Below are 27393 nucleotides of genomic sequence, written 5' to 3' on the forward strand. Positions count from 1 at the left end.
TTTTGTTTGTTTTTCCTCGTCTTGTTTATATTATTTGTTCTGATTCTGATTATGTATAATTTATTATTTTTGTTTCATACACTGTATGGAATGCTTTGGCAATATAAGAATGCTTGTCATGCCAATAAAGTATATTTGAATTTGAGAGGAGAGAGAGAGAGAGAGAGAGAGAGAGAGAGAGAGAGGCGCTTTATTAGCTTACAGAAATCAAGGATTGTGACTTTCTCCATGTTTCTTCAGGAGGAGGAGATTTTGCTTGACGTAGAGAGACATAGAGAGAGAGAAATGACACTGTGACTGAAAGGGAAAGGGGTAAAGAGATAAATAGATAGACAGAGAGAGAGAGAGAGAGAGAGAGAGAGAGTGGAGGGAGGGAGAGAGAGAGTGGAGGGAGGGAGAGAGAGAGAGAGAGAGAGAGAGAGAGAGAGAGAGAGAGAGAGAGAGAGAGAGAGAGAGAGAGAGAGAGAGAGAGAGAGAGAGAGAGAGAGAGAGAGAGAGAGAGAGAGAGAGAGAGAGGGAGAGTGGAGGGAGGGAGAGAGAGAGAGAGAGAGAGAGAGAGGGGGATAGGCACAAGTGAAAGAAAAAGTGACTGATGGGGCTGGAGTGTGGCGCGGGGCCAGCGCTCTCTGGGCTGTCTCAGTATAACTCATGCTTTTGAAGTGTTTAATGTTCACGGGGCCCGGCCAAAACCAATGACATTTCTCTCCTGCAACTTTCCCTCTCTCTCTCTCTCTCTCTCTCTCTGCAAGGAGGTACAGATGGAGAGGGCCGTGGAGATGGGATAATGGTGATGAAAATGGCAACACAGCCCTGTGGGGGAGAGGAGAGGTGTTCTTGTATATATACCAGAAGAGTGTGTGTGTGTGTGCTCGTGCATGCATGCGTGCATCGATGCCTGAAAAGTATAATATATCAAGATACATATCGATTCTAAAAACAAATCTAAATGACCCTAAAAATCAATCTAAATGACCTCAAAGGGCCAACAGGCAGTCCTTTTGACAAGAACTTGACTGAACTCATAACATAAAATCCCTCCCCCCCGATATAGCTCACTGGACCTTCTCCCTCTTGTTTACTTTTTGCCCCCTTGCCCTAATCATCATGCTAGCACGAGACTCAGCCTTTTGCCGCGGCCTATAACACGTCTCTCACCGCCGGTGCTCGCGCTCCGAGCCAAACCCACGGGCAGCAGCAACGCCCCAAAATAAACACGTTCAGCGGCTGACATGTCCAGTCAAAGTGTCTTATTACATTACATGTGGACCCGTCACACTAGTACTGTACTTGGCACGGGCCCCAGAACCACAGCAAACACACACACACACACACACACACACACACACACACACACACACACGCGCACAGCTTGATGTCAGAACAAGCACAGCAGGGCGGCCTTGGGCCCAGGTTGAAACACCGACATCCTTCAACACCTGGCATTGTTGTGCCAAGGGGGGGAATGACGTCAACTCTTCCTGTGGTGGTGGTGATGGGGGTGGGGGTGGTTGGGATGGGGTGGGGGTGAGGGGGGCTGCTGTCGCTGATGTCACTTCCACGTATGTAGGCTGTGAGGTAAAGACAAGTTCAGGGCGGCGGCCCCCGTCCTAAATGCCCACACCGGTCACATTATGTACTCCTCTAGGCTCCTTTGGTTTGTGTGGGACAATTTTTGTTGTACTTGAAGGTCTCTGGCTGTGGCTGGCATTGTCCTGGTTTTAATATCACATTTCCTGCCTTAGTGTGGAACCCACGGTGTGCAGTACCTGTTTCCGTACACCTTTGTCTCACCGTGACACAAAGGGCTGGTGGGATACTTGATGGCGTCGCACGGATGTCAACGGGACAATTCTTAAGGCATTTTGGGCGGGAACCCCTTTTGGTGTTTTAAAGATGTTGTACTTTAGCTATTGAAAAATAGCAGATCTACAAGCTCATAGCGCAGCACCGAGTGCCGCGCTATGAGCTTGTAGATCTGCTACTTTTGAAAAATCGTGAAAATGTGCCTCAAATCTTTGAATATATATTATTACAGAGTGAACGTTTTTAACTCAAATCTTTGCTTCTGGGGAGGTCCCTGGCAAAACATATTTTCAGATGGGGGTCGCTGGCCAATTACATATCATTTTTGGGGTCCTTGTCATGAAATATTGAGCACCACGGCACTGATACAGAAACATAAGGTTTTTCATTTTTTAATTTTTGACGTCAGGCCTGAATGGATTAACTTAGACTTAATGTTCACCTAGGCTAAGGTCAATGCAGGGAGCTATGTGACAGAGGCTCTCAAAATAAGTAACAACAAAGGTTGGTTGCATGAGAAGTGGCGTTTAACAGTGGCAGGAATTATGAAGGAGGCGGAGAGCAGAGACGCCAGTCGGGAATGTGTTTTACGAGTCGTATCATTTGTCACACACGTTACCGCAGTGAAATTAGTTCTGTTGGCATTTGACCCATCTCTCTCTCTCTCTCATTTGACCCATCTCTCTCTCTCTCTCTCGGAACGCTGAGCCAGCCGCAGCCAAAGGAGCGGTGAGCTGCAGCCGTGCATGCCGCGCTCGGGGAATCATTTTGATTATAGTATGATTTTACAGTTGAGTTTGAGGTATGTGAACGCTGAAATAATAAACGTGCCTGCGTGGTTTTATGTAACTCCTAAGTCGTAATATCCACCCTTTGCCACATAAAGTGGACGGTTTGCTCTTAGAATAATATAATAGATTGAGGCCTGGGCCATGGCTCAGCGGTCCAGGCACCTTGGCTGGTGGTAATCCAGTCTGGCAGTGTGCCGCGGGTTCGACTCCCGATCCCGACGGCCTTTACTGCATGTCTTCCCCCCATTTCCTGTCAGCCTACTGTCTGTCCCTCCATAAAGAATATAAAATAAAGGCAAAAGCCACACTCAGGGCAGCGGTGGCCGAACGGTTTGCGGAGCGGTCTTGATATCGGAAGGTCGCTAGTTCGTATCCCCGGACCGGCACGTTAAAATTACCACCGTTGAAGTGCCCTTGGACAAGGCATTGAACCCCTACCATGAAATGTTCTATGAGCAGGGCCTGGCTGTAAACAAGTTCTTGAGCTTAGTCCAGTTACCCCATGGGTAAACATATAGCACCTTTCCTTTCCTCACCTTGTTCCCAGCCGTGCTCCCCGTTGTGTTCGTCCTCGGGCAGCGTGCTGTCGCAGTCGGCCCCGTCCGGCAGGCTGCCCTCCTCCTCCATGACGATGTGCAGCTTGTCTTCATCGTCCGACTCGGAGCCGGCCTCCACCACGTTGCTGTAGTTGGTCACTGTGGAGGGGAGACAGACAGACAGGGAGGTTAGAATGACTGTTCAATCACACCCATTAACGCTGTAGTTGGTCACTGTGCAGAGGAGACAGACAGACAGACAGACAGACAGAGAGACAGGGAGGGGACAGGAAGGTTAGAATGACTGTTCAATCACACCCATTAACGCGATGAGAACACAGAGATAATATATGGGATACAACGAAGGACGCGGAGCGGAGAGGTCAAACACACCGCCGGGTCGTTTAAATGTCAGAACTATAAAAGTGAAAAGGTAGAGAGGGAGAGATGGTGGAGCTGGAGACACATGAATCAGTCTGTGGGACGTCCGTTAGCTCTGCCACAGGCTTGACCCCTGGCCTGGGACAAAGGTGCCTATAAGCACAGACCCCGTCTAAACGCCACGGGTTAGAACACCTGAAGACTAAATAGTTCCAGATATGCAACTTCTTGGTTTTGATGGTCTTTTTGAGGATGATGTAGTAAACGTTCACGTAGACGGTGAAAACCAGAGTTAAATTACAACTCTGTTTATTGTATAAACCTTAAGAATGCTGCTCTGAATATGAAATGATCATCAGAGGTCAGGTATTGTCAGATGTCTCCTATATGAGACTGACTGGCTATAGTTGCAGCGATGTTGCGCCTGATTTGTACTTATTAGTTGCGTGCCAATCGCCGAAAAACGCGTCACATTTGCGGTTTGTTGTGAGCTTGTTGATCTACAGTTTTTTGGTGCGTGACTCCGTGACACAATGAATGCACAACCCAGTATAAATCAGGCTTCATTCAGAGGTAGGAACAACACATGATATGATTGGTTACACAACATCCGGCTCCATGAAATTGTGCATGGTGTGTGTGCGTGTGTGCGTGTGTGTGTGTGTGTGTGTGTGTGTGTGTGTGTGTGTGTGTGTGTGTGTGTGTGTTACTTGTGTGTGTGGCTGTGTGCGTGCGGTCTTGTAATCAGCGTGGCCTGACCAACTGTGTTATGGGCAAACGGAGCCTGTATAGACAAGCTTATTATTACAGACCGTCTCTGCGGCGGCCGTTGCGTTTGTGTTCCAGGTATCTCTCTTTTCATTTCAGTTCCATTTACCGGCTTCATTTCCAAGGTCCACCTGTGGTATCTCAACCACTGACCACTCTCTCTCTCTCTCTCTCTCTCTCTCTCTGTCTTTCTACCTCTCTCTCCCCTCATCCCTCTGTTTCTCATTGAGTGCTGCCTATCCTCTCGGAGGCCAAATCAATTCTCTGGTGAGAGCAGCCCAGTCAGCAGAGAGTGGCCCAGGCTACAAGAAAACCTCTCTGGTACTCTATCACACACACACATACACACACACACACACACACACACATGCACACACACACACATGCACACGCGCACACATGCACGCACGCACACATGCTGCTGCTGCTGCTATACAGCGCTTGAGTGTGCACACAACACAACACAAGTTGAACACATTCTTCTGGCAATGCACCTGAACTCACACCACACACACACACACACACACACACACACACACACACACACACACATACCACACACACTCGCTCACTTGCTATTGTTATCTGTAGTTTACCCTTGTCCTCTCTCTGTAGTGGATGCTAATGTTTTTGTCCGGCGGGAACGCCAGTCGGGGGATTCGTTCATCCTCCGTTTCAATCAATGAGAATTGTTTCCACGGCCCTGACGGTGAAGGAAGGCGAGCTCTCTTTCTGTTTCTCTCTCCTTTCCTTTCCTACACCTGGTTGGCATTCACACAGACTCCCCGCAGAGAGAGAGAGACGCGGCGAGGTCAGGCTGCGGGGGAGGCGGGAGCGGGGGAACGTGTGGGATGGACGGGGGATAGTGTGTGTGTGTGTGTGTGTGTGTGTGTGCGTGTGTGTGTGTGTGTGCGTGCGTGGGCGTTACTAGGTGAGTGTTCAAAGGGTCAACACAGCCACGCTGCTGCAGTGCTAAACCTTCGTGCGGTTTCATCATCAGAAGAGACTCACGGGCAGCAATTTGGTTCTCGTCCACTTTCCCTTCCATCAACATACTATTATTATCTTCTCCAGCGTGGCGCCGAAGGGGAGAAACATCTAGAAGTAGAGCGTTTGTGGGTCCTTTAATGTCCGTCCGCCTACCTAGTCCGTCTGTGGCTAACCTCCACAACACCCTGTCAGAGCCAGGGTTCTGGTGCAGGCTATAGTAGTAGGCTAGTACGCCATCGGGGTCAGTCAGTCCCTGGTTGAATACGGTTCACAATTTGTGAATGCATTTGGGTTTGCGTGAATACATTTATTTTGTTTTTTTTGGCTAGACTGACATCATGCAAGTCAGAGATCCCATTCTGTTAATAGACCCTGTCCCTCTGCTTTCTCCCTCGTCTGTCTGTCTGTCTGTCTGTCTCTTATTTATTCTCATTCCCTCTCCTCCTCCTCCTCCTCCTCCCATTCTTGTCACAGCCTCTCTGCCAGGTGATGTAGTGTCGCTCCCCGCAGTCGAGGCGAAGAAGAAGCGACACTTCATTTTGAAAGAGGCGGCTCTTTTCTCTCTCTCTCTCTCTCTCTCTCTGTCACTCTCTCTCTCTCTCTCTCTCTCTCTCTCTGTCTCTCTCTCTCTCTCTCTCTGTGGAACCTGTGAGAGGCCATTTAGGGCCACAGGGCGCTCAGGTGTGGACGCTGAGGTCAGCGATAACAATGGCAACGCACACTGCGCCCGGCGGTGTCAGAGAAAAATGATCAACTATAAAAGCAGCGTAAAGAAAATCGATGCTTTGATGTACGGATAAAAGCCGTATCTGTGGTGGTGGAGGAGGACAATAAAAATAGGAAATCCTGCTCTAACCCATTTTGGGCGGGAATTCCCCTTTTGTTGTTGGCATTATGTTATGGCTTTAGCTATTGAAAAATAGCAGATCTACAAGCTCGTAGTGCGCCACTGAGTGGCGCGCCACGAGCTTGTATAGGTCTGCTATTTTTGAAAAATCGAAGAACTACTGACTTTTTCGGAAAACTGTCAGGATAATAGAAGCCATTTTTTAGAATCTGATCTCAGGTCAGAACGGGCTAAGACACAGCAAACTCGGGGAGAGAGAGAGGGAGTGGAGACAGAGGGGTGCAGAGGGGAAAGAGTAATAGCCAGGATAAAAAAGCCCAAACTGGATCTGGGATCAGTATTTTTTTCTCCCCCCCTGTGCCAAATGGTTGGCGCCTCTAGCCTGCGTTGCAGCTATAAGTGTGTGTTCTCACAGGCAGCGTAACACCTAGCTAAAACAAAGGCAGAGAGAGAGAGAGAGAGAGAGAGAGGGGGTCCTTCTGGTCGACTAGGTTCAGGCAGCGTTTGGACAGCTGGCTTCATTAGCACTAGCATGCTAACACACAACAACAGGACATACTCCTACACAGCTACGTAGACATGCATTTGAAACACGGAGGAGGGGTTTCAAACTTTACCTTTGTACACACTACAGGTTGCAAGTTTGTTGAGCTCCTGAGAAAAGAATAGCCAACGACCAATTTCTATGCTATATATGGGTTTCAAATGTTTTGTGCCCATGGGAGGCGCAACACTGGAAAAGTTGAAATCTCAAGGCTTCTATCTTGTATTGAGTAGAGTTTATTTATTTATTTTGGTCATTATAACAAATCAATACAGTGCCTGCTTTTTTTTTGCAAAAGAAACATTGACCAAAAAGGTGTAGGCTGAAGCCTAAGCTTATAGTGCCTACCCTTCTAACAAATAAATGGCTTTCATAGGTAAAATAATAAACAACAAAAGACAAAACGAGAAAACAAAACATCATAGAGCGATAATACCTGGTCCACAAGCCCTTATTAAAGACATTTGTGAGCTTTGTACAACAGCTATTTTTGCACATTATGTGTGAATAACAAATACATTCAAAACTGGCCTGGGCCGTGGCTCAGCGGTCCAGGCACCTTGGCCGGTATAGCCCGAGTCAGGCAGTGTGCCGATCCCGACGGCCTTTACTGCATGTCACTCCCCCATTTCCTGTCAGCCTACTGTCTGTCCCTCCATAAAAAATATAAAATAAAGGCGAAAGCCGCAAAAAAAACAAAACCAAAATACATTCAAAACTTTGAACGACATGCCTAGAATAGTCCGACTCTGAACATAACCTTCCACACAGTCAGAGAGTGCATAGCCAATGAAAATGACCGGGGCCGAGGTTTGCAAAACCTTTCTGGTGCCAAAGGCATAACGGGTCTCGATCCATACACACAGAGAACCGTAAATCAAACCGGGTCAGACGTTTTACCTGGGAAGACCTCAAGCCCTCTGGTCCCTTATGCAAACACTGTTGTCCCTGACGGAGTGCTTGGTGCTGGCTGACACGCTGGTGTGAAGCAGGAGCCTCACCCTGGACATCTTTCCAACATATGTCTCCCAGTCCTATGCTGCACGACTGGCGACCAAATGAAAAGTATCGCGGTTCCAAAATAAACAGCAGTAAACCCCGAATAAAACCCACCTTTTGCGTGGATTTCCCCCTGCCCTCCTCTGTGAATCGCTCAATGCATGTATAAAGACAGTGGTGTAAAGTAATTAAGTACAATTTTGAGGTATTTCTACTTTACGTTAGTATTTCCAATTTCCAATAGCCTACTTTTACTTCTACTCCACTACATCGCAGACCCACATATTGTACTTTTACCCCACTACATTAATTTGAAAACTTTTGTTACTATAGTTACTATAGTGTAGATTTTGATTATTATATTACAAAACATATATCAACCACTTCAGCCCTATACATTTCGGCCATTTCGACACATATGTGAGCTTGTAGATCTGATATTTTGAACATGACATTCTGCATAATGAGTCATTTTACTTCTGGTACTTCAAGTGCATTTTGATGCCAAAACCTTTCTATACTTTTACTCAAGTGCATTTGAATTGCGGACTTTTAACTTGTAATGGGTTACTTCTACATTGCAGTATTGTTACTTTTACATGTGAGTACTTTTCCCACCACTGTAGACCACACTCTGTAAAGATGCCTGCTGGTCCTCAGCGTGGCTGTTTTGTTATGACACCTGCCAAGCCGCGTCAGTGACCAGCAGTGAGACGGCGACAGGGCCTTCCCCAGAGGTACTGACCCAGGGTACTGACCAGGGCCTTCCCCAGGGGTACTGACCCAGGGGTACTGACCAGGGCTGTCCCCAGAGGTACTGACCCAGGGGTACTGACTAGGGGTACTGACCAGGGGTACTGACCAGGGCCGTCCCCAGAGGTACTGACCCAGGGTACTGACCAGGGCCGTCCCCAGAGGTACTGACGGAGACAGGGCCTTCCCCAGAGGGGTACTGACATGCTCTCAGACGGCCACAGGGCCGTCCCCAGAGGGGTACTGACATGCTCTCGCACCCCCAAACGGGGCCCCTGTTTCCCTGTTTGAAAAGGGGGGGCTCTTGTTGGCAGGCAAGTTCTCTCTCCTCTGACAGCAGAGAACGCCGTGCCCTTCATGTTGTCAGTTGTCACGCAGCGAAACCCTGAGTGGTAGTTTAACCCCTACAGGGTGTAAAGAGTCCATTTCTGCGTGACACATGCTGATGATTGCCCTGATGACGGTGCAGTTTTGGTCTAGTTACAGTAACGGTTTGGCAAAATGCATTTTGCCAACGCAGTCCTAGAATTGTCAATTAACCCATTGTGGACTGAGGTCTTCTAAATCCATTTTTTTTTCTGAAAAACCTATGTTTCTATGTCAGTGGTGCTCAACCTTTTTCACGTCAAAGACCCCCAGAATTATCTCTATTGGGCCACGTCCCCCCATCTCAAAATATGTTGTTCCAGGGACCCCCCCAGAAGCTAATATTTTAGTTAAAAATGTTCGCTCTGAAATATTCAAAGATTTGCCCCACACTTTCACGACTTTAAAAAAATAGCTAAAGCATAACATAATGCTAAAAACTAAACTAAACTGACCTCCAAATACTGTACAAACTTGTATGGTATACTTGGACCTGCAAACTCTTCCCATCCATCACCAAAATGCCGGCTAAATCTAGCTTATACGTTAGGCTTTAACTACACAAAGAGACCCTGCTAATAGTGGGTCTCTGTGGGAGGGAGAGCTATCTCTGTTGCTTTGAAGCCTCAAGGTGTGAGTAATCTGCTTTAATAACCAAGCCTTACATGGGAGGGATCGTAGCGCAGAGAGAAACATACAAACACAGACATCATCACGGCCGGGCTGCAGTGATCCGTTATCTGGATTCATTACCTAAACAACACCTGTATCAGAAAAAGCAAAGCCAGCACCACATCGTCTCTTCTCTACGCACAGGCCAACAACAACCACCATAGCAGTAGTAGGTGTTAAAGGTATGCGTGGAATGTCCAAGCAAAACACTTTCCTCTGAGTTACGGCTTTAAAGGGACAGATCAAAGGGTGAAGGGGTTGGGTTGCTAATTTCATCCAACTGCTGCTCCACATTCGGTTCAGAACTTCAGAGGCCTTTTGGTGGTTTTGGTGTGGAGTGTGTTTGTGATTAGAGAGAAAGGCTAACACATCCATCGTGAGCATTAGTCATTCTTTTCTTCTGTCTTTCTATATTTAGCGCAGAAGACAGTCTTGTAAATAACAAGTAAAGCGTTCCCAAATCCACCAAATAAAGTTGATCCTTGTTTTTTTTTGTCTTATAGGGATTCTTGCATTTTGCCCCAGTGCAAAAGGATCCAATTCTTTCCACTGACGACTGAGTTCTCTATATTTAACCTCCACTATACCGTACTGCTCCCTCATTGAGGTACACCACTTATCTCATTCAGAGCTTTGGGGCCCCGGCTAGGCCAGGCAGGCGGTGGTGAGAATACCACAGGCATCCTCAAAGAGCAATGCAGAAACCCTGCCGTCACACAGTCTGCCCCCGCGGCCCTGCACTGCCATTTTCTCAGGGAAAAAACCGACCACTACAAAAAGGCACAACACAAACCCCAAACTAAAACAAAAGCCGTGCCATTCAAAACCCTCAAGTATGCGCCGTCTCAAGGTGAGGCGCCTCGCTCTGAGGTAAACGCCGCTGGGTTTTTGTTAAAACAACAGGCTGCACTCCCACAGCGTCCAGGAAGGTCAACTCAAGTACCGATAACAAAACAAAAGAAGTTGGGGATTTTTCATGGTTGGGCCTGCTCACACAAAACTGTCTCAAACTTCTCATGCAAGCTGGACTACACATTACAACCGCTGCCCCAATCCAGTAGTCGAGAGATGGTCATTAAGGGTATGAATCATTGACATTAATGCCCAACAAACACAGCCAATTAACAGTATAGCCCCTTACATAGTATGGGCATTGGGCAGCTAGGACACAGAAAGCTATAACTGTCCAGAAACTGTAGAGGGCACTAGATCCCCAGGAGACTGCTTCCCTTCCCCTGTTAGCTTTAGCTCAGTGTAGCATACCAGCTATAGTTCCAACTCCTTCCACAGGTGTCTGCCAGTGCCAGCCATACCAGAGCAGGGCAGTCACAGTAGTCAGTCATATCCTGGAAAGGTCTCTCTCTCCATAGCTACAACATGGCACAACAACCGTCACCTCCATGTGTCTATAAATGCCTCCCACAGAACGGTATCATGAGGTCTTAGTCATTGTTCTATTAAGTTGGCCTGGAAAAAGACAGAAGTAGAGGTTTATATATAATAAAAATAAAAAGCCCTTAATTAACAGGTCACTATGGGGGAATACATTACCCATTGAGTGGATAAAAGGTGATATAAGTGTTGCATTTCTAGCAATCTAAGAAATGGAATCACAATGAGAGTAGGCCTATGATGAAAAGGAAAAGTGGAAGGAAGATTTGTTCATTCAGAATCAAAGGGCTTAACCCATTCTGGGCGGGAACCCCTTTTGGTGTTAGCATTATGTTATGCTTTAGCTATTGAAAAATAGCAGATCTACGAGCTTGTAGGTCTGCTATTTTTGTGGTGCAAAGCTTTGAATATATACTCTTTCAGAGCGAACTCAAATCTTTGCTTTTAGGAGGGGGTCCCTGAAACAACACATTTTCAGATGGGGGTCAACGGCCAATTTAATATATTTTTGGGGGTCCTCGACATGAAATATTGAGAACCACTGATATAGAAACACGAGGTTTTTCAGAAATAAATACATTTAAAAAAAGACGTCAGGCCTAAAGGGCTTAATTCAAGCCGCTAAGCTGCTGCTCTCCAGATTCATCACCTTGAGAGATCAGAAGACAATGGGCTCTTTTCTTCTTGATGATGATAATCAAGGTTTTAGCACTGGAGCTAATGGGCCTCCGCGGGTCGCTGATGTCTCCTCTGACGAGCACTTTATCCATGATAGCACTGGAGTTAATGGAAGCTATTGTTTCCTTAACCCATTTTGTACTGAGGTCGGTTCAAAATCCTGACATTTTTCTGAAAAAACATGTTTCTATAGTGGTGCTCAACCTTTTTCATGTCAAGGACCCCCAGAATGATCTCTATTGGGCCACGGACCCCCATCTCAAAAGACCCCCATCAAGCTAATATTTTAGTTTGAAATGTTCGCTCTGAAATATATATTCAAAGATTTGCGCCACATTTTCACGTCTTTTCAAAAATAGCAGACCTACAAGCTCGTAGCGCGCCACCTTGTAGATCTGCTATTTTTCAATAGCTAAAGTATAACATAATGCTTAAAACACCAAAAGGGGATCCCGCCCAGAATGGATTCATCTGTACAACAAGGATTTGAAGGTGTAAAAGAAGTTTGGCAGTGAAAAAAAAAAGTAAGAGCACCCAATGAACTAAATAAGTTTGATGAGAAAAAGTTCTGAGCCTATAGTTACTTTGCTTATCATTAAAATGCATGTATTTTGAATGGCCAAAATATGGTATATCTGAAATACCGTATATCGTTGCAGGTTATACAAATGTATGTCCAACCCAGAATATGCATTGTATTTATAGAAACATACATAATATTCATAATATTCTACAGTGTGTAGAACAGTGGCTCCCAAACGTTTCCGGTGGAGACCGAACAGACGGATTACGTTTGACTGGGACCCAAATGAGTGAAAAAGGCGCTCGGTGGCGCGCTATGAGCTTGTAGATCTGCTGTTTTTCAATAGCTAAAGCATAACATAATGTGTTGGAGGAGCCAGTGGTGTATAATAGTGTACAGATTAGAACATATAACATGTCACACTGTACGCTGCTGTTCTGTATAGGTATGAAAGTTAACACTGTACATGTCACTGTACTGTACGCTGCTGTACAGTAGGTATGAACCACTGTGCTGTGCCTCTTTTAGGGGGGCTAATGAGGGTTGTGTACAGTATAGGCTATGCCTGGGATGTCCTCTGACGTGGCAGAGCCTCTGCTTCCTCTCACTTCTTCTAAATAAGGACAGGTGGGCCAGAGGGAAGCAGAAGGTGTGATCGTATCATGCACACACACAAACACACACACACACACACACACACACACACACACACACGCACATGCCACGTTCCACAGAAATGCCCCCACCGCCACCGCAGCGTCGTTTACACTAGTCTCCCAAGCCTTGTTTATGTTAGAGGTGAGACAGCCCCATCCACGGTAATACCAGCACGGCATCTAGGCTGCGTGTGCGTGTGTGTGTGTGTGTGTGTGTGTGTGTGTGTGTGTGTGTGTGTGTGTGTGTGTCAGTGTGTGTGTGTGCGTGCGCTATACGTTATAGTTAAGCTGTTAAAAGGCATGCCGAGTATGTAAAAGCCACTCCATCATATCAGTGGTCACATGATCTTTGCTGTGTGTCTGTCAGAGCCAGCACTATGACTGATTAACTGCTGGACACGCACGCACGCACACCCACACACACACACACACACACACACACACATGCATGCGCACATAAACGTGCGCACACACACACACACACAGAAACGCACAGGCGCGCATGCTCGTATACAATGACACCCACACGATGTCAGCAGCACATACAGCGCACACACACACACACACACACACACACACACACACCAATAACCACACCCCACCCACGAACACACACACCATCTAAAGGCGATACTCCTATAGATCCATTTATCTCCCCCTGTGGGCAGACCTGCTCTCGTTCTCCAACACTCAGCAGGTTGCTGATGAGAGAGAGAGAGAGACATAGAGAGACAGAGAGAGAGAGTCCCCTCCCTCCCAGGCACCCAGTTTGCCTACACAGTATATAGCATGGTTTCAAAGTACACGTTATACTAACCCGTAATGAACTTCCCCTGTGTTTCCTGCATGGATATATACCATATACTCGGAATCCGCACGGAAATGTGGATGCTGGATCCTTCGTTCGTCCTATAGTTACTGTACGCTTATCCCATTTTGGGGCGATAACCCCTTTTGGTGTTAGCTATTGAAAAAGAGCAGATCTACAAGCTCATAGCGCGCCACCGAGTGGCGCGCCACCAGCTTGTAGGTCTGCTATTTTTGAAAATTCGCTTTTTCAGAAATCTGTCAGGATGTAGAAGACATTTTTAGAATCTGATCTCAGGTCAAAATGGGTTAATGTTCCAATTTTGGGGCTCTGGCTCATGGACTAAGAACCGGGCCGGTGGAAAAGGGGCCACAGTTTCAATTTAGCCGCGGCCCCAATTAATGTCACCTGAAGCCTAAACAAACGACAGCTTTGTTTCACACATTGTTCAATCAGCATGAAAACAAAACACGGCATAATGAGTATTTGTGAAATGGCTTCACAACAACATAACCATAACAGCAACACAGAACGTTAGCTGACATGTTGAGCACACACCTGGGTAAACAGCTGTCTCCTCTGCAGGGGGTACAGTAGCATTTTGAACTAACAACACCTCCGTTATTAGCAGGTATAACACAACCCAAAACACAGCCTGGCTGACATTGAGCGTTAATTGCCTCCACTATAGGTATGCAGGAGGGGAACATTTCAAGAAAATCTCAATATCTAAAAACACAAGCTAACACACAAAGCCTAGTCTAATGCAGCCATGAGCTCAAATAACCTTCCTCGTGCGAGGTGGTGATGAGAGACATTTTTAGCTACCTCTGTTGCTAGGCTCCATTCAGGCCATGGGCCCATTGAGTATAAGGAAAGCTAGTGTGATTCCATTCAGGTTGCAGTTATAGATAAGATAAGATAGAGGGAGTAGAGTATAGTGGCACAGAGCTGGGTCACATCAGTGAATGGAGAGACCCGTATCATTAGACCATCTAGGCCTGAAAAAGGTTTGCTCTGAAAAAATATATATTCAAAGATTTGTGCCGCATTTTTACGATTTTTCAAAAATAGCAGACCTACAAGCTCGTAGTGCGCCACCGAGATCTGCTATTTTTCAATAGCTATAAAGTATAACATAAGGCTTAGTTAAAACGCCAAAAGGGGTTCCCGCCCAGAATGCGTTAGAGGCGCTTCCAGGGAATTCAGAAGCCGGATGAGTCTGTAGCATCAATGACATCACACTCCATCAGCTCTTTTCTGCTCGCTCTCCTTGCCCGACATCAAAGCCATAATGACATCAATGCGACTGTTTCCAGTCTGGAAGTATGAAACATTTGTATGCTCCGTTAGTACACGAGGAATGAACCAACCCGTTATGCATCATAGACTAGTCCCTCTCGGCGTGTTCTAGTCACACCTATGTTTTGGTTATTGATCAAATGTCTTGTCAATCATACCAGGCAAACATGAATAGATGGCTATACCTCAGTAGGCTACCAATCATTCTTTAGGGCCGATTCATACTCCTATTTTACCGCTGTTTCGGCGCTGTAGTGCTGAAATAATTTCGGCTCGTCAGAAATTTTCAGTAGCACCGAAGAGACGACTTTAGGACGGTACCCGCCCCCCCCCACGTCACATTGTAGGCTCTACAGAGCTGAAGCGACTTTTATTCGGCTCTAAAATAGGAGTATGAATCGGCCCTTAGGCTGTACTGTTACAACTTTAAGTTACAACGTTACAAAGCTATCGGCTATATCAGACCATTTTCACAGTCGACTGTTGACAACAGCTGGTGTGGTGAACATCATGACAAAGCTAAAACAAATATGTACAAACACATCTAAAATCATCGCGGGTCCCCATTAGAGATGTTTGAGTGGTGCAACCACTCCAAGGAACAGCAATGTCCGTGTTCACCTATGCGTCCGTGTGACTTTAATGAGCACGAGTATGAAGTACCAGTAGGGGCGCTGTTGTGCCAGAAACAGAGAGTGCTGCACTGTTTCCTGCTAATGAGAGAGAGAGAAAGAGAGCGAGAGATAGAGGGGGGGGGAGTTGCACCACTCAGTTCACACGGGTGTGATTTTTGAAAATAGCCCAACATTTTAACAAACTAATAAACAGTTTCAACTGTTACTCCTGTAACCCCCGTTAAGGCCCCTGGGGATCCCCCCCGGACTCTACTTTGAGATTCTTAGTGGTTCTATCTATGGTTGTGTTATCTAGCTTGGAGGGCTTATGATGGCTAAAACGATCCTACGCAGCATAACGAAGTACTAACTATAATCACATCTGACCATCTGCATGTGTAGTGTGTGTGTGTGGGCCTCTATTAGTGTAGCACAGGCCTGTGGTATTCTGGGAGCAGGTGACTGGACATTCCAACCTGTATTAAGCTTTGCTTGGTAGACGGTGTGGGGGAGTGCTGCGAGAGCCCAGAGGAATTACAGTAGCAGCCCAACCAAAAGGGAGGTGGTATGCAGGGCCACGCTTTTACAATTCCCCAACTGGGAGAAAATCTCATTACGAATCGCCCTGAGCAATGCGACTTAAAAGCGATATCCCGGTAGTTATGGACTACGCGTCAATATTCTCCGGTATTGCCGCGTTTTCTCTAAAACATCCATCATTACTACACACGGCAGCTCAGCCTAACTCCATGTTGTTGTACATATTTCCTATTTATTTACTACAATAGAACAGACTGTAGAATAACGGGTCAAAGGCTGAGTCACAGAGTGACGGTGAAGCGATGGGTTTTGCATCGTAATGGAAGAATACAAATATTTCTGCCGTGCTTTGTTCCATTATTTAGTTTTTCATGCCAGGTTATCTCTTATACCCGGAGAACTCATTATTGTGGAACCATAATTCCAACATTGCTAACCCTCATATCAGTGCAGTTTGCTATGTGTGCTAAATCCAAAGTCACAGTGTAGTTAATTAAGTATAGGCTGTAGTTAATATAGTGTCAGTCCTCTCACTCAGTTCTGTCATATACGAACAACCCTCCTCAATAAATCACAGTACACTGGGCAGGATCATGATAGGTATGTGGAATGGACAGGGCTGGGCTGGCCACAGGTCATACCGGGCATATTCCCGGTGGGCCGCGACCGTAGGGGGCCGCCATGATAAGGCAGGACAATAGGCGGCAGGCCATTCTGCCAGTGACATCATGATAATCTCACTGTACCTGTATCAGTGAGTGACAAATAAACCCTCTACAAAGGGTTGTGTAGTTGTCTGTTGGTTTGTATCATTTAGGCCGATGTTGTTCTGTAAAAGTGGTGGTTTTAGGGCTTGTTTGTTTGTGTGTGCCTCGACGGAGCGGGCGGTAGAGTTTCTGCTATCTGCTCGTTGGTTGTGGTGGGGGGTGGTCTGGGCCAAATTCGCGCGAAAATGACCGGGCCGAATTTTTGTCCCAGTCCAGCCCTGGGAATGGACCTTGTTATGTTGGATGATACAAGCAAATGCCATGTCAACAGGGTAGATGGCTGCAGTGCAAGTGCACGCACGCACACACACACTCACATACACTTTGCCTACGTCAACATATGGGATGGTAAACTGAATAATCTTATGAAGAAGGCTAGCTCCATGTGGCTGTAGTTGTAACTGGCCAATCTGGAGGTGGTTGGGGAGAGGAGGAGGATGATGAGGAAGATGGATGCTATCCTCCTCCCTCCCACCCCCTCTACCATGAACTAGTGAAGATGAGCGGCATGTTCGGCCACAGACTCATCCATCCTCGATGCACCACAGACTGCCTAGGCCAGGCCTTTAGGTGCCAGTATAGCCACCAGGCTCCTTTACGTGCCAGTATAGCCACCATGGCTCCACTGCTATACTCTTGACTTGCATGAGAAACTTTATGACCTGAAATGTCCTGTTGTGCCCACATGAATGCGTGAAGAAATGTATTTCCTGGACCTGGACCTGGTATGAGTATTGAAAGAAAATGAGTCCTATTATAACGTACTGCAGGGTGAGGTGATACCAAGGGAAATATGGTTGAACATTTTACCCCCAAATGTAGTGTACGGAACAAATAGTTTGTTTTGTTGTGTGTAGTTGAATGTGGTCATTCATTCTGCTGTTGACAAGGTTTGCTCTGATTGTTGTACAGTCAGTGACTGTTGACTTTTCACTACTGGCTCCTGCATGGAAACTGGTTGACTTGCACAGGGACAAATTAAGCAGTATTACACCAGAGGGTGTGGTTTAACGTGATTATATTGCCACGACAGTGATGCGGTCAGGAACGAGACGTAGTCGAGTGGCAATAATCACGTTAAACCTACCACACCCTCGAGGAGTTGAGTGTGATATTGCAATTATACAAATCGCTGAAAAAACATATTTTTTTAATGACAGATGTAGTCATGTAGTCATGTAGATGTACTACGACCACAAATGTCCCAAGAAACTAGCTAGCCTATAGCGACCGACTTTGCTGCGCTCTGGGAGAACAGAGCAGCTGAATTCTTTGTTTTGATTAGTTGTGGAGTGATTGTGCTCATTTGATCCACGGCTAGAAGGCTGTTTCAACCAATCCTGCTTCCTGGAAACGACCTGTGGTATAATAGGACATACGTTGCTTCACTCTGACCGATGCCTGTTGAGAATATAACTGAATATATACAGTATATTCACCCAGATACTCACTGTGGACTAAGTGGTTGAACCTGACAATGCACTGATCCCTCTATACTGCACCTTCATATCATGTACTGTAATATGATGCGCTGATACTCTTTGTCTAATATCAATCATGTACAGTACTGTACATACTGTTCATGCACCTTGTTACTGTATGTCTGATCTCACATTGTACCAGCTGGATTATGCCGTGTGTGTGTGTGTGTGTGTATATACGTTTTTATTTTTTAAACAACGGAGATTGCACAAAAAACGATTTCTGTTGACAGAACGTTCATTATTTTTTCACATTGTTGATATACTGTATTAGTCATTCATACAAGATATCACCCATTCAGAGAATAGGGCGATTATAGCTCAGTATTTTATTGTATCTTTATTTGTATTCACTATCTTGGTTTGATTCTTAACTTATCTTCAGACAAACCATATACATGTATGCCTACATATACTAGAGAAAGAGAGAGTACTCGCTCACACACACACACGGGGGGGGGGGGGGGGGGGGGGTGATGGACTTTCCCTATAACTGCTAATGGCTTAAAAAGACAAAGCTGGCCTGTCACATGTGATGCTCATCTGGGACGAAAGCTGCCCCAGGGAGAGAGAGAGAGAGAGAGAGAGAGAGAGGGAGGGAGAGAGAGAGTCACACTGTCAGAGGGAGAGAGAGAGAGAGAGGGGGGGAGAGACAGTCACAAACTGTCAGAGAGAGAGAGGGAGAGAGAGAGAGGGAGGGAGAGAGAGAGAGAGAGTCACAAACTGTCAGAGAGAGAGAGAGAGAGAGGATGAGAGACAGTGAAAAGTAGAGGAAAAAGGTCATAAAGGATAGACGCTGAAAGAGGAAAATCAAGCAAATAAAAAGACGAAAACGAAGTGGTGCAGATAAGGACACATAGAAGAGATAGAATAGGACAGAGAGAGAGAGAGAGAATAATGAGGTGATGGGCAGACTTGTGTGTGTGTGTGTGTGTGCGTACGTGCGTTCCCTCTGGTTGCCTGCTTCTCGGTAAAGGTCAGGTGTTGACACTGTGGCTCTGCCTGACAGATGTCTCACTGAGGGGTGAGGCCGCAGGGCGACAGGCTGCCACACACACACACACACACACACACACACACACACACACACACACACACACACACACACACACACACACACACACACACACACACACGGTGGACAGGTGGACGTGCAAAAATAACCCCATAAGTAACTCTTTGTTTATTGGTTACATCTAATTTTACAACCATTGCTTCAAGTTTCCTATGATGGGAATTAGCCGGTCAGCAGAGCTAGCTAACACACCTCAGTGAGGCCGCTGGTCAGATATCCATGTTGACTAACACACCTCAGTGAGGCCGCTGGTCAGATATCCATGTTGACTAACACACCTCAGTGAGGCCGCTGGTCAGATATCCATGTTGACTAACACACCTCAGTGAGGCCGCTGGTCAGATATCCATGTTGACAGCCTAGTGTGGCTTCACTAATTCAGACACTAACATGCAAAACTGCTTCCTTTTCTTTTCTTTTTCACTGCACTTTTGTTAGCCGCTCTGACAGCAGCTGACAAATCTCTCCTTTCTCCAGAATGTCAGCTCTGTCACAAGACCCCTCCTGGGTCCAAACATCCTGCGTGACCCCCTGACACACACACACACACACACACACACACACACACACACACACACACACACACACACACACACACACACACACACACACACACACACACACACACGCATTCACAAAGTCACAAACACAAGCGCCCAATAGGCTCTTGTTATTCACATGAGCACCGGGAAGGGGAAAAGGGGTTAACGCCATAAAACTTTCGTCCTCACAAAAGCCTTTTTGTCACTTTAGCTCCTGGCCCCTCCCCCCCCCCATCACCTCCTTCACCTTCTCCCCCCTCTCCCCCCAGGCCAGTGGCCTTTCTCTGGGTTGATCAGCTGGGGGTTAAGCCCTGCCTCTCTCTCTCTGCTCCCACCACAGGCCGTACGAGGCCGCGTAGCCTTCAGGGTAATGGCTGTAGGAGCTGTTTCTACCACGGTACCAATACCCTGCTGTTCAATGACCACAAGAGAACAGGCCACAGACGTCCTTGTCAGACGAGAACGGACAGAGAAATCTGTCTTGTGAAACCAGAGCCTGAGAAGTTTAGCTGTGTTTAGTGTGTTGTGTGTGTTGTGTGTGTGTGTGTGTGTGTGTGTGTGTGTGTGTGTGTGTGTGTGTGTGTGTGTGTGTGTGTGTGTGTGTGTGTGTGTGTGTGTGTGTGTGTGTGTGTGTGTGTGTGTGTGTGTGTGTGTGTGTGTGTGTGTGTGTGTGTGTGTGTGTGTGCACGGCAGGGGTTCACCATAAAGAAAGCCTAAAGTGACAGGAGGGGTGAAGCCAGCGAACCGTTCCCCTCTCTGATCATTGCATGATGACAAAAAACCTGTCAGCCCTCTCTCTCTCTCTCTCTCTCTCCGTCTCTCTCGCATGCTCTCTCTCTGTCTCTCTCTCTCTCTCCGTCTCTCTCTCTCTGTCTCTGTCTCTCTCTCATGCTTTCTCTCTCTCTCTCTCTCTCTCCCTCGGCCCATATAAACTGCTGTCCGTAGCTATGAGGATAACACAGAAGCTACGGCCGGTAAACCGGAGCAGACAGATTGAGGAATAGCCACAGCTAAGTGCTCGGCGCAGTTGTGTCAATGCCGCTCTCTTAGTCCATTCTGACCTGAGATCAGATTCTAAAAAATGTCTTCTACACATCCTGACAGTTTTCTGAAATAACATATGTTTCTAGGTCTATATCACTCAATATTTCATGTCAAGGACCCCAAAATCTGTAATTGGCCTCCGAGACCCCCATCTGAAAATATGTTGTTCCAGGGACCCTCCAGAAGCAAAGATTTGAGTTAAAAACGTTCGTTCTGAAAGAATATAAATAAATAAATTTGAGGCACATTTTCACGATTTTTCAAAAATAGCAGACCTACAAGCTCGTAGCGCGCCACTCGGTGGCGCGCTATGAGCTTGTAGATCTGCTATTTTTTCAATAGCTAAAGCATATAGCATAATGCTAACACCAAAAGGGATTCCCGGCCAAAATGGATTAACCACAGTAGTGGAAGATTTAAGGCCGAGATTTTCGCCGTTAACTTCAAGTCATGATGCAGAGAACTCCTTTGGCATGGAAGTACCTTAGGGTCATAGGAAAAGATTTATCCAAAGAGACAAGCTGCATCACCCTTCATTTCTGAAATATACACGTTTTTCGAAATGGCCGCCACCATTTACAGCAATACAGCATAGCCCGTATCTTTGCTTCTGTTAGAGCTATAATAATAATATTGGTGTTAAAGTATACATTTTTAGGGTCAAGGAATCCAATTAAATAGATTTCAAGAATAAAAACCGCAATAGTTTTCTCTTTACCATGACAACAGGGGTAAAATATGCAAATTTCATTCGTAAAAATACGTTTTAACAGGGTAACTTTACCCCCCTCACCCACTAAAACTTTCAATAAGTTTCCTCTTTGGCATGGAAGTACCTTAGGGTCATAGGAAAAGATTTATCCAAAGAGACGAGCTGCATCACCTTTCATTTCTGAAATATACAAGTTTTTCAAAATGGCCGCCACCATTTACAGCAATACAGCATAGCCCGTATCTTTGCTTCTGTTAGAGCTATGATAATAATATTGGTGTCAAAGTGTACATTTTTGGCGTCAAGGAATCCAATTATATAGATTTCAAGGCAAAAAAAACCAATACTTTTCTCGTTACCATGACAACAGGGGTAAAATATGCAAATTTAATTCGAAATAATACGTTTTAACAGGGTAACTTTCCACCCCCCTACCTCTAAAACTTAAATTTAGTTTTCCTTTAAGGCATGGAAGTACCTTTGGGTAATAGGAAAGACATTTTCCAAAGAGACAGATAAGATCACTCTTCATTTCTGAAATATATGCGTTTTTATAAATGCCCGCCACCATATACAGCAATAGCCTACAGCATAGCCCATAGCTTTACTTCTGTTAGAGCTATAGTGATAAAATTTGTGTCAAAGTGTACATTTCTGGGGTCGAGGAATCCAATTTAATAGGTTTCAAGACAAAAAAATTTTTTTTAAAAAGAATATGCACATTTCATTAACAGAATAAGTGTCCACAAGATGATAGTTTCCCCACATATATTTGTTTTTATTTTATTTATTTTTATGAAGTAGGCTACAACCTCTTTGTACATGCCATGTCTGCAGCCTACTCTTTAGTACTCTGTTTGTCAGTCTGACTCTCTGTGTAGGCCTATCTGTCTGACTGCTCTCACCATGAGAGTTACACCTGCTGTAGATAGTTGCTATAGCCTACATTTATTCTGCACCAAAGGGCTGTGACAGCTGGATGAAATCAGAGGTGACAGAACATCTGAGACACTTTGAGGTTCAAATTGAGGTTTGTTTATTTTCTCATTGAATACAGCAGTTACAGAACATTTGTAATGCTAGCTAGCTAGCTAGCTAATTAGTTAGCTAGCTAATTAGTTAGCTAGCTATACAGTAGCTATTAACCAACTTAACTTATTGAATTATGGCAAACATTGCTAACTGAGAGTGTACAAATGTAACCAAATTGACTATTAGCGTCCATTTGGTTACACACACTCAGAGTTGTGGTCTAATGCAAACATTTGCTAGCTATAGATAGGTTATAGCCTATTTGTAGTGTTGATTTTGACTGCAGCAACTTTTAGTCACATTTAGTCACCTGAAATGTTTTTGTGTTAGTCTAGTTTTATATGATAAATAAAATAATATTTTAGTCGACTAAAATGTATTTTGGCATGCCTTGATGGAGGTGTAATGACACATTTTACACTTGGTTGCATGCTGAAAATAGCCGATCTACAAGCTCACAATTTGTCACTCTGTGACGCATTGTGAACTGATCTGCTATTTTCAGCATGCAACCAAGTAATAAATGACTTGTATTTTGAAATTGGCAATATATTTAGTCATCATTGCATAGTTCTTATTTCGTTTTTATTCAGTTTTCCTCTGTGAAAAAAGGTAGTCAATGAACATTTCTTGTCATAGTTTTAGTCGACAAAATCAACACTAATTATTAGGGTTTTTTTTATTAATGAATTACATACTTAGAATTATTTTATGTGTGAATGCTTAGAGATAATATAATAAACAAGTTTATTTCTCATTTCAGAGTAGCCATCATGGATACTCGTGACTGGAGTTTATGTTTCATATGTCAGCAAAGGAAAGCTAATGAAAAAGCTTCATGTCCATCTACATCTATAAAGCTAAGAAACTGCCCTGAAAAACTGAACCGATGTTTCACAGAAGTTATTGCCAACATTCAGGAGCTGAAAGAATTGGGTGATTTGCCTGACTTTGTGGTAGTGGATGAGGTTATTGATGGTGGTGTGCAGGATGCTGTGCAGCTGATGATTTCACATCCAGTAGTGTGGCACAAAAACTGCAGAGGTGCCATTAATGATCAAAAAGTGGACAGAGCAAGAAAAAGACATGAAGAGTATGTGAGCCCAGTAAAAACCCGGCACATGACTAGTGGTGGCAAGCTCACTACACAGGCTATACCCTCATGCTCATCATCATCCTCATGTGAACAAACCACACCGTGTCTCTTCTGTGGTGAAGTTGGTAACAAAAAGGAACTAAGGAAGGCATCCGACCTGAGAGTGGATCGGAAAGTGAAAGAATGTGCTCAGGTGCTCCATAACAAGCATCTATTAGCTAAACTTGCTGCTGGTGACATGGTAGCTATGAAAGCAATGTATCATCGCGCATGCCTGACTAGGCTCTATAGAAAAGCAGAAACTGCCGGATGTGGCACAACAGGAAATAAGGAAACACGGGTGATCAGAGCACAAGTCCTCAATGAATTGATTGAGTCAATCAATCATCAACGTTGTTCAGGAGAGTCATTGATGATGTCTGACCTCACAGCCCTGTATGAGAAACGTATTGCTGACCTAGGATTCCCAGATATTAAATGTAACACCACACGACTTCGTGAGGATATTGAATGCCAAATCCCAGACATCAGATCTGTGCGACTGGGTCACAGATCCGGCTGGTCCCTGTTGTTTGATGATGACCTGAAAGCTGTCATTGGCAACACACCAACAAATGATGAAACCTATTTCATGTGAAATAGGTTATTAACCTATTTCATATGAAACCTATTTAATTGGATTCCTTGACCCTAAAAATATACACTTTGACACCAATATTATTGTTATAGCTCTAACAGAAGCAAAGATATGGGGTATGGTGTAATAGTGGGTTATTGTCGGCGGCCATTTTGAAAAACATGTATATTTCATAAATGAAGGGTGATGCAGCTCGTCTCTTTGGATAAATCTTTTAGTATGACCCTAAGGTAATTCCATACCAAAGGGTTTCTCTGCATCATGACTTGAAGTCAAATGTGCCTTAAATCTTCTACTACAGGGCTGATAGGAGGCACTGGGCTGACGACAATGGTCGACGAGGCAGCAGGTAAACGAGGGCCGTCACATGATGATGATGTATCGATGGGTCTCTTAGAGAGAGAGAGAGAGAGAGAGAGAGAGAGAGATAGTGAGAGAGAGAGCGGTGCGGGGGGATGGTGTGTGTGTGCGTCATGTGGGCGGCATGCGGCCATGCCTCTGGCCAGGAGAGCGTTCGCTTTGCGGAGATCGAAGGAGAGCATCGACAGACACGTCGACCGACACGATCGCTCACTCACCCGCTCTGCCAAAGGGCCGTCCGGCCTTAATGAGGACACTGTGTACCCAGTATAGTCCTTGGTACAAAACACTGTACAATTAGGCTCCTGGCTGTATCTCTGAATCATTGTGCCCTCATACAATACCAAGAGATCCATTATAGGTCTCTTCCGAAGAGCTTTTATTCATTCCCATGCACGTGACAGGCTTCAAGTCAAAGGGTGATCGTGGCTGTTATGTTATACTGCTGTCTGTCTGGGTCGGAACGAACGGAGGACCAGTTCTATAGACTTGCTCCCAGTAGATGGGTGAACACATGTACTGTTACTGTATGACAGACAGCATTGCAATAAAAGAAAATGAGAATAGAAAATTACACACAGCTCTGAAAACAAAGAGTTTGTCCTTCATTCTACTTTCTTTTTGCTAAAGAGGATCGGTTTACTGTAAATTCTAAGTTAAATGAACACTTTACAGATTTGTACTGTGTACTCTCTGGTACTGTGTACTCTGTACTGTGTACTCTGTACTGTGTACTCTGGTACCGTGTACTCTGTACTGTGTACTCTGGTACCGTGTACTCTGTACTGTGTACTCTCTGGGCCCGATAGACAACAGAACCAGACAGCGTGAATAGTACGTCACAGGCAACAGGGTGTGGGACAAGATTAGTCCAAGCACGCACCGCACAGGGACCTGGCTGGGCCGGGCCTAGTGGATCCTCCCAACAGGGACCTGGCCTAGTGGATCCTCCCATGTGATCTCACTCACCCACATGTGAAGTCACTCAGCAGGGATTTATCCAGATGTGTTCTGCTATAGCTAGGAGAACGGATACTAAAACAGCTCCGTCAGTATCTCAGCTGCATGAATGCTATTTTGCACTGCATGCCCACTGACAGATTATGCAAACCACACGCCGTTCAATACGCGACAATATGGCCGACACGCCACGACAGCGAGGCCTTGACACTCAGACGCTACGCCAGGTATAAGCGAGTGCTGTCTTTGCAATGCATATTGCCCCAGGCACATTACGGGCAGGCCGGGAAACCCTTTTGGTGTTAGCATTATGTTATTTGGCCATTGAAAAATAGCAGATCTACAAGAACTTGTAGGTCTGCTATTTTTGAAAAATCAAAGAACGACTGACATAGAAACATAGCTTTTTCAGAGAACTGTCATGATGTCATTTTTAGAATCTGATCTCAGGTCAGAATGGGTAAAGTCTGGCCCCTCTCAATTGTGGCAGGACTTCACGGCCGATGATGGTGACAACAAGCCAACCAGATCCATCTGGAACCAGGCTATAAACCAACCAGGGCCCAGTATGCAAATATGGGGGGCGGGACATTGCCGGGGGAAAAAAAGAATCTAATACTGAGAGGGATGAGACTAATATCCACGCAGTGATATTAATATCGCTACGCGAGGCTAAATATGAAGCAGCCTTGCATGTTGATGAGTGCGCCGTCCAATTTGGCAAGCCATGATGGATGGATTATGTTATCACCTATTAAAAATGGCATTACTTGACAAGGATGTACGTGTTGGTGTGCATAATTTGTCAGTGCAAATAGCATACACTTATCAGAAGCTGTACATTACATTTCTTGTCAGGAATTCCTATCCTGAAAAGGCTGAGTCGACCTCAAAATGAACCCATTTTGGGCGGGAACCCCTTTTGGTGTTAGCATTATGTTATGCTTTAGCTATTGAAAAATAGCAGATCGGTGGCGCGCTACGAGCTTGTAGGTCTGCTATTTTTGAAAAATCGTGAAAATATTTATTTCAGAAAACTGGAGGTTTTAGAAGATTTTTTTTAAATGTTTTTAGGTCAGGCCTAAATGGGTTAAAAATTGCATTGCTTGACAAGGATGTACGTGTTGGTTTGCATCATTTGTCAGTGCAAATAGCATACACTAGCTGTACATTACATTTCTTGTCAGGAATTCCTATCCTGAAAAGGCTGAGTCGCTGTGATCGACTCAGCCTACCTCAAAATGAACTGAGGAAAACATGATGTTAGAGATGATCTTTCTAGGCGATAAAGGATAACAGGGGGTGTTGTAATGGTTCCTGAACTGAACTGAGCCTAACCGGGCCAAACAGAACAGAGCAGCTCCGTGTTACAGCGTTGTGGAGCTGAACCGGGCCAAACAGAACAGAGCAGCTCCGTGTTACAGCGTTGTGGTTTGTGTTGTGTTTTTCTGTGCTTTGTGTTTTGTGTCGTGATGGAGCTCTAGTCTGTTGTGTTGTGCAGTTCGGGGGAATTCCACCGGGGCGGCGTATGACCCCGAACACTGGCCTTCCTGTTCTGATGTGGTGATGTCGTCCTCCGTAGCCCACAGGAAGGGGAAAGAAAGACCGCCTCTGTCCCAAGGACGGACGGACCGGGTGCTTCTCTAGCCCATTCTGGGCCGGAACCCCTTTTGGGTGTTAGCATTATGTTATGCTTTAAGCTATTGAAAAATAGCAGATCTACA

General features: G+C 45.4%; 1 protein-coding gene across 1 annotated transcript in view; it reads right to left on the reverse strand.

Moving 5' to 3' along the window:
• zeb1b (zinc finger E-box binding homeobox 1b) overlaps positions 1–27393 on the reverse strand; it is a gene marked incomplete at its 3' end in the record, with an annotated part of 85162 nt that overhangs the window by 17834 nt on the left and 39935 nt on the right. The window contains exon 2 of the mRNA XM_080793800.1: positions 3131–3289. Within this exon, the coding sequence (XP_080649926.1) occupies positions 3131–3289 (159 nt within the window). The remainder of the gene's footprint in view (positions 1–3130; positions 3290–27393) is intronic.

The sequence above is a fragment of the Protomyctophum bolini genome, assembly GCF_963924005.1.
Source record: "Protomyctophum bolini genome assembly, chromosome: 21".
NCBI lineage: Eukaryota > Metazoa > Chordata > Actinopteri > Myctophiformes > Myctophidae > Protomyctophum > Protomyctophum bolini.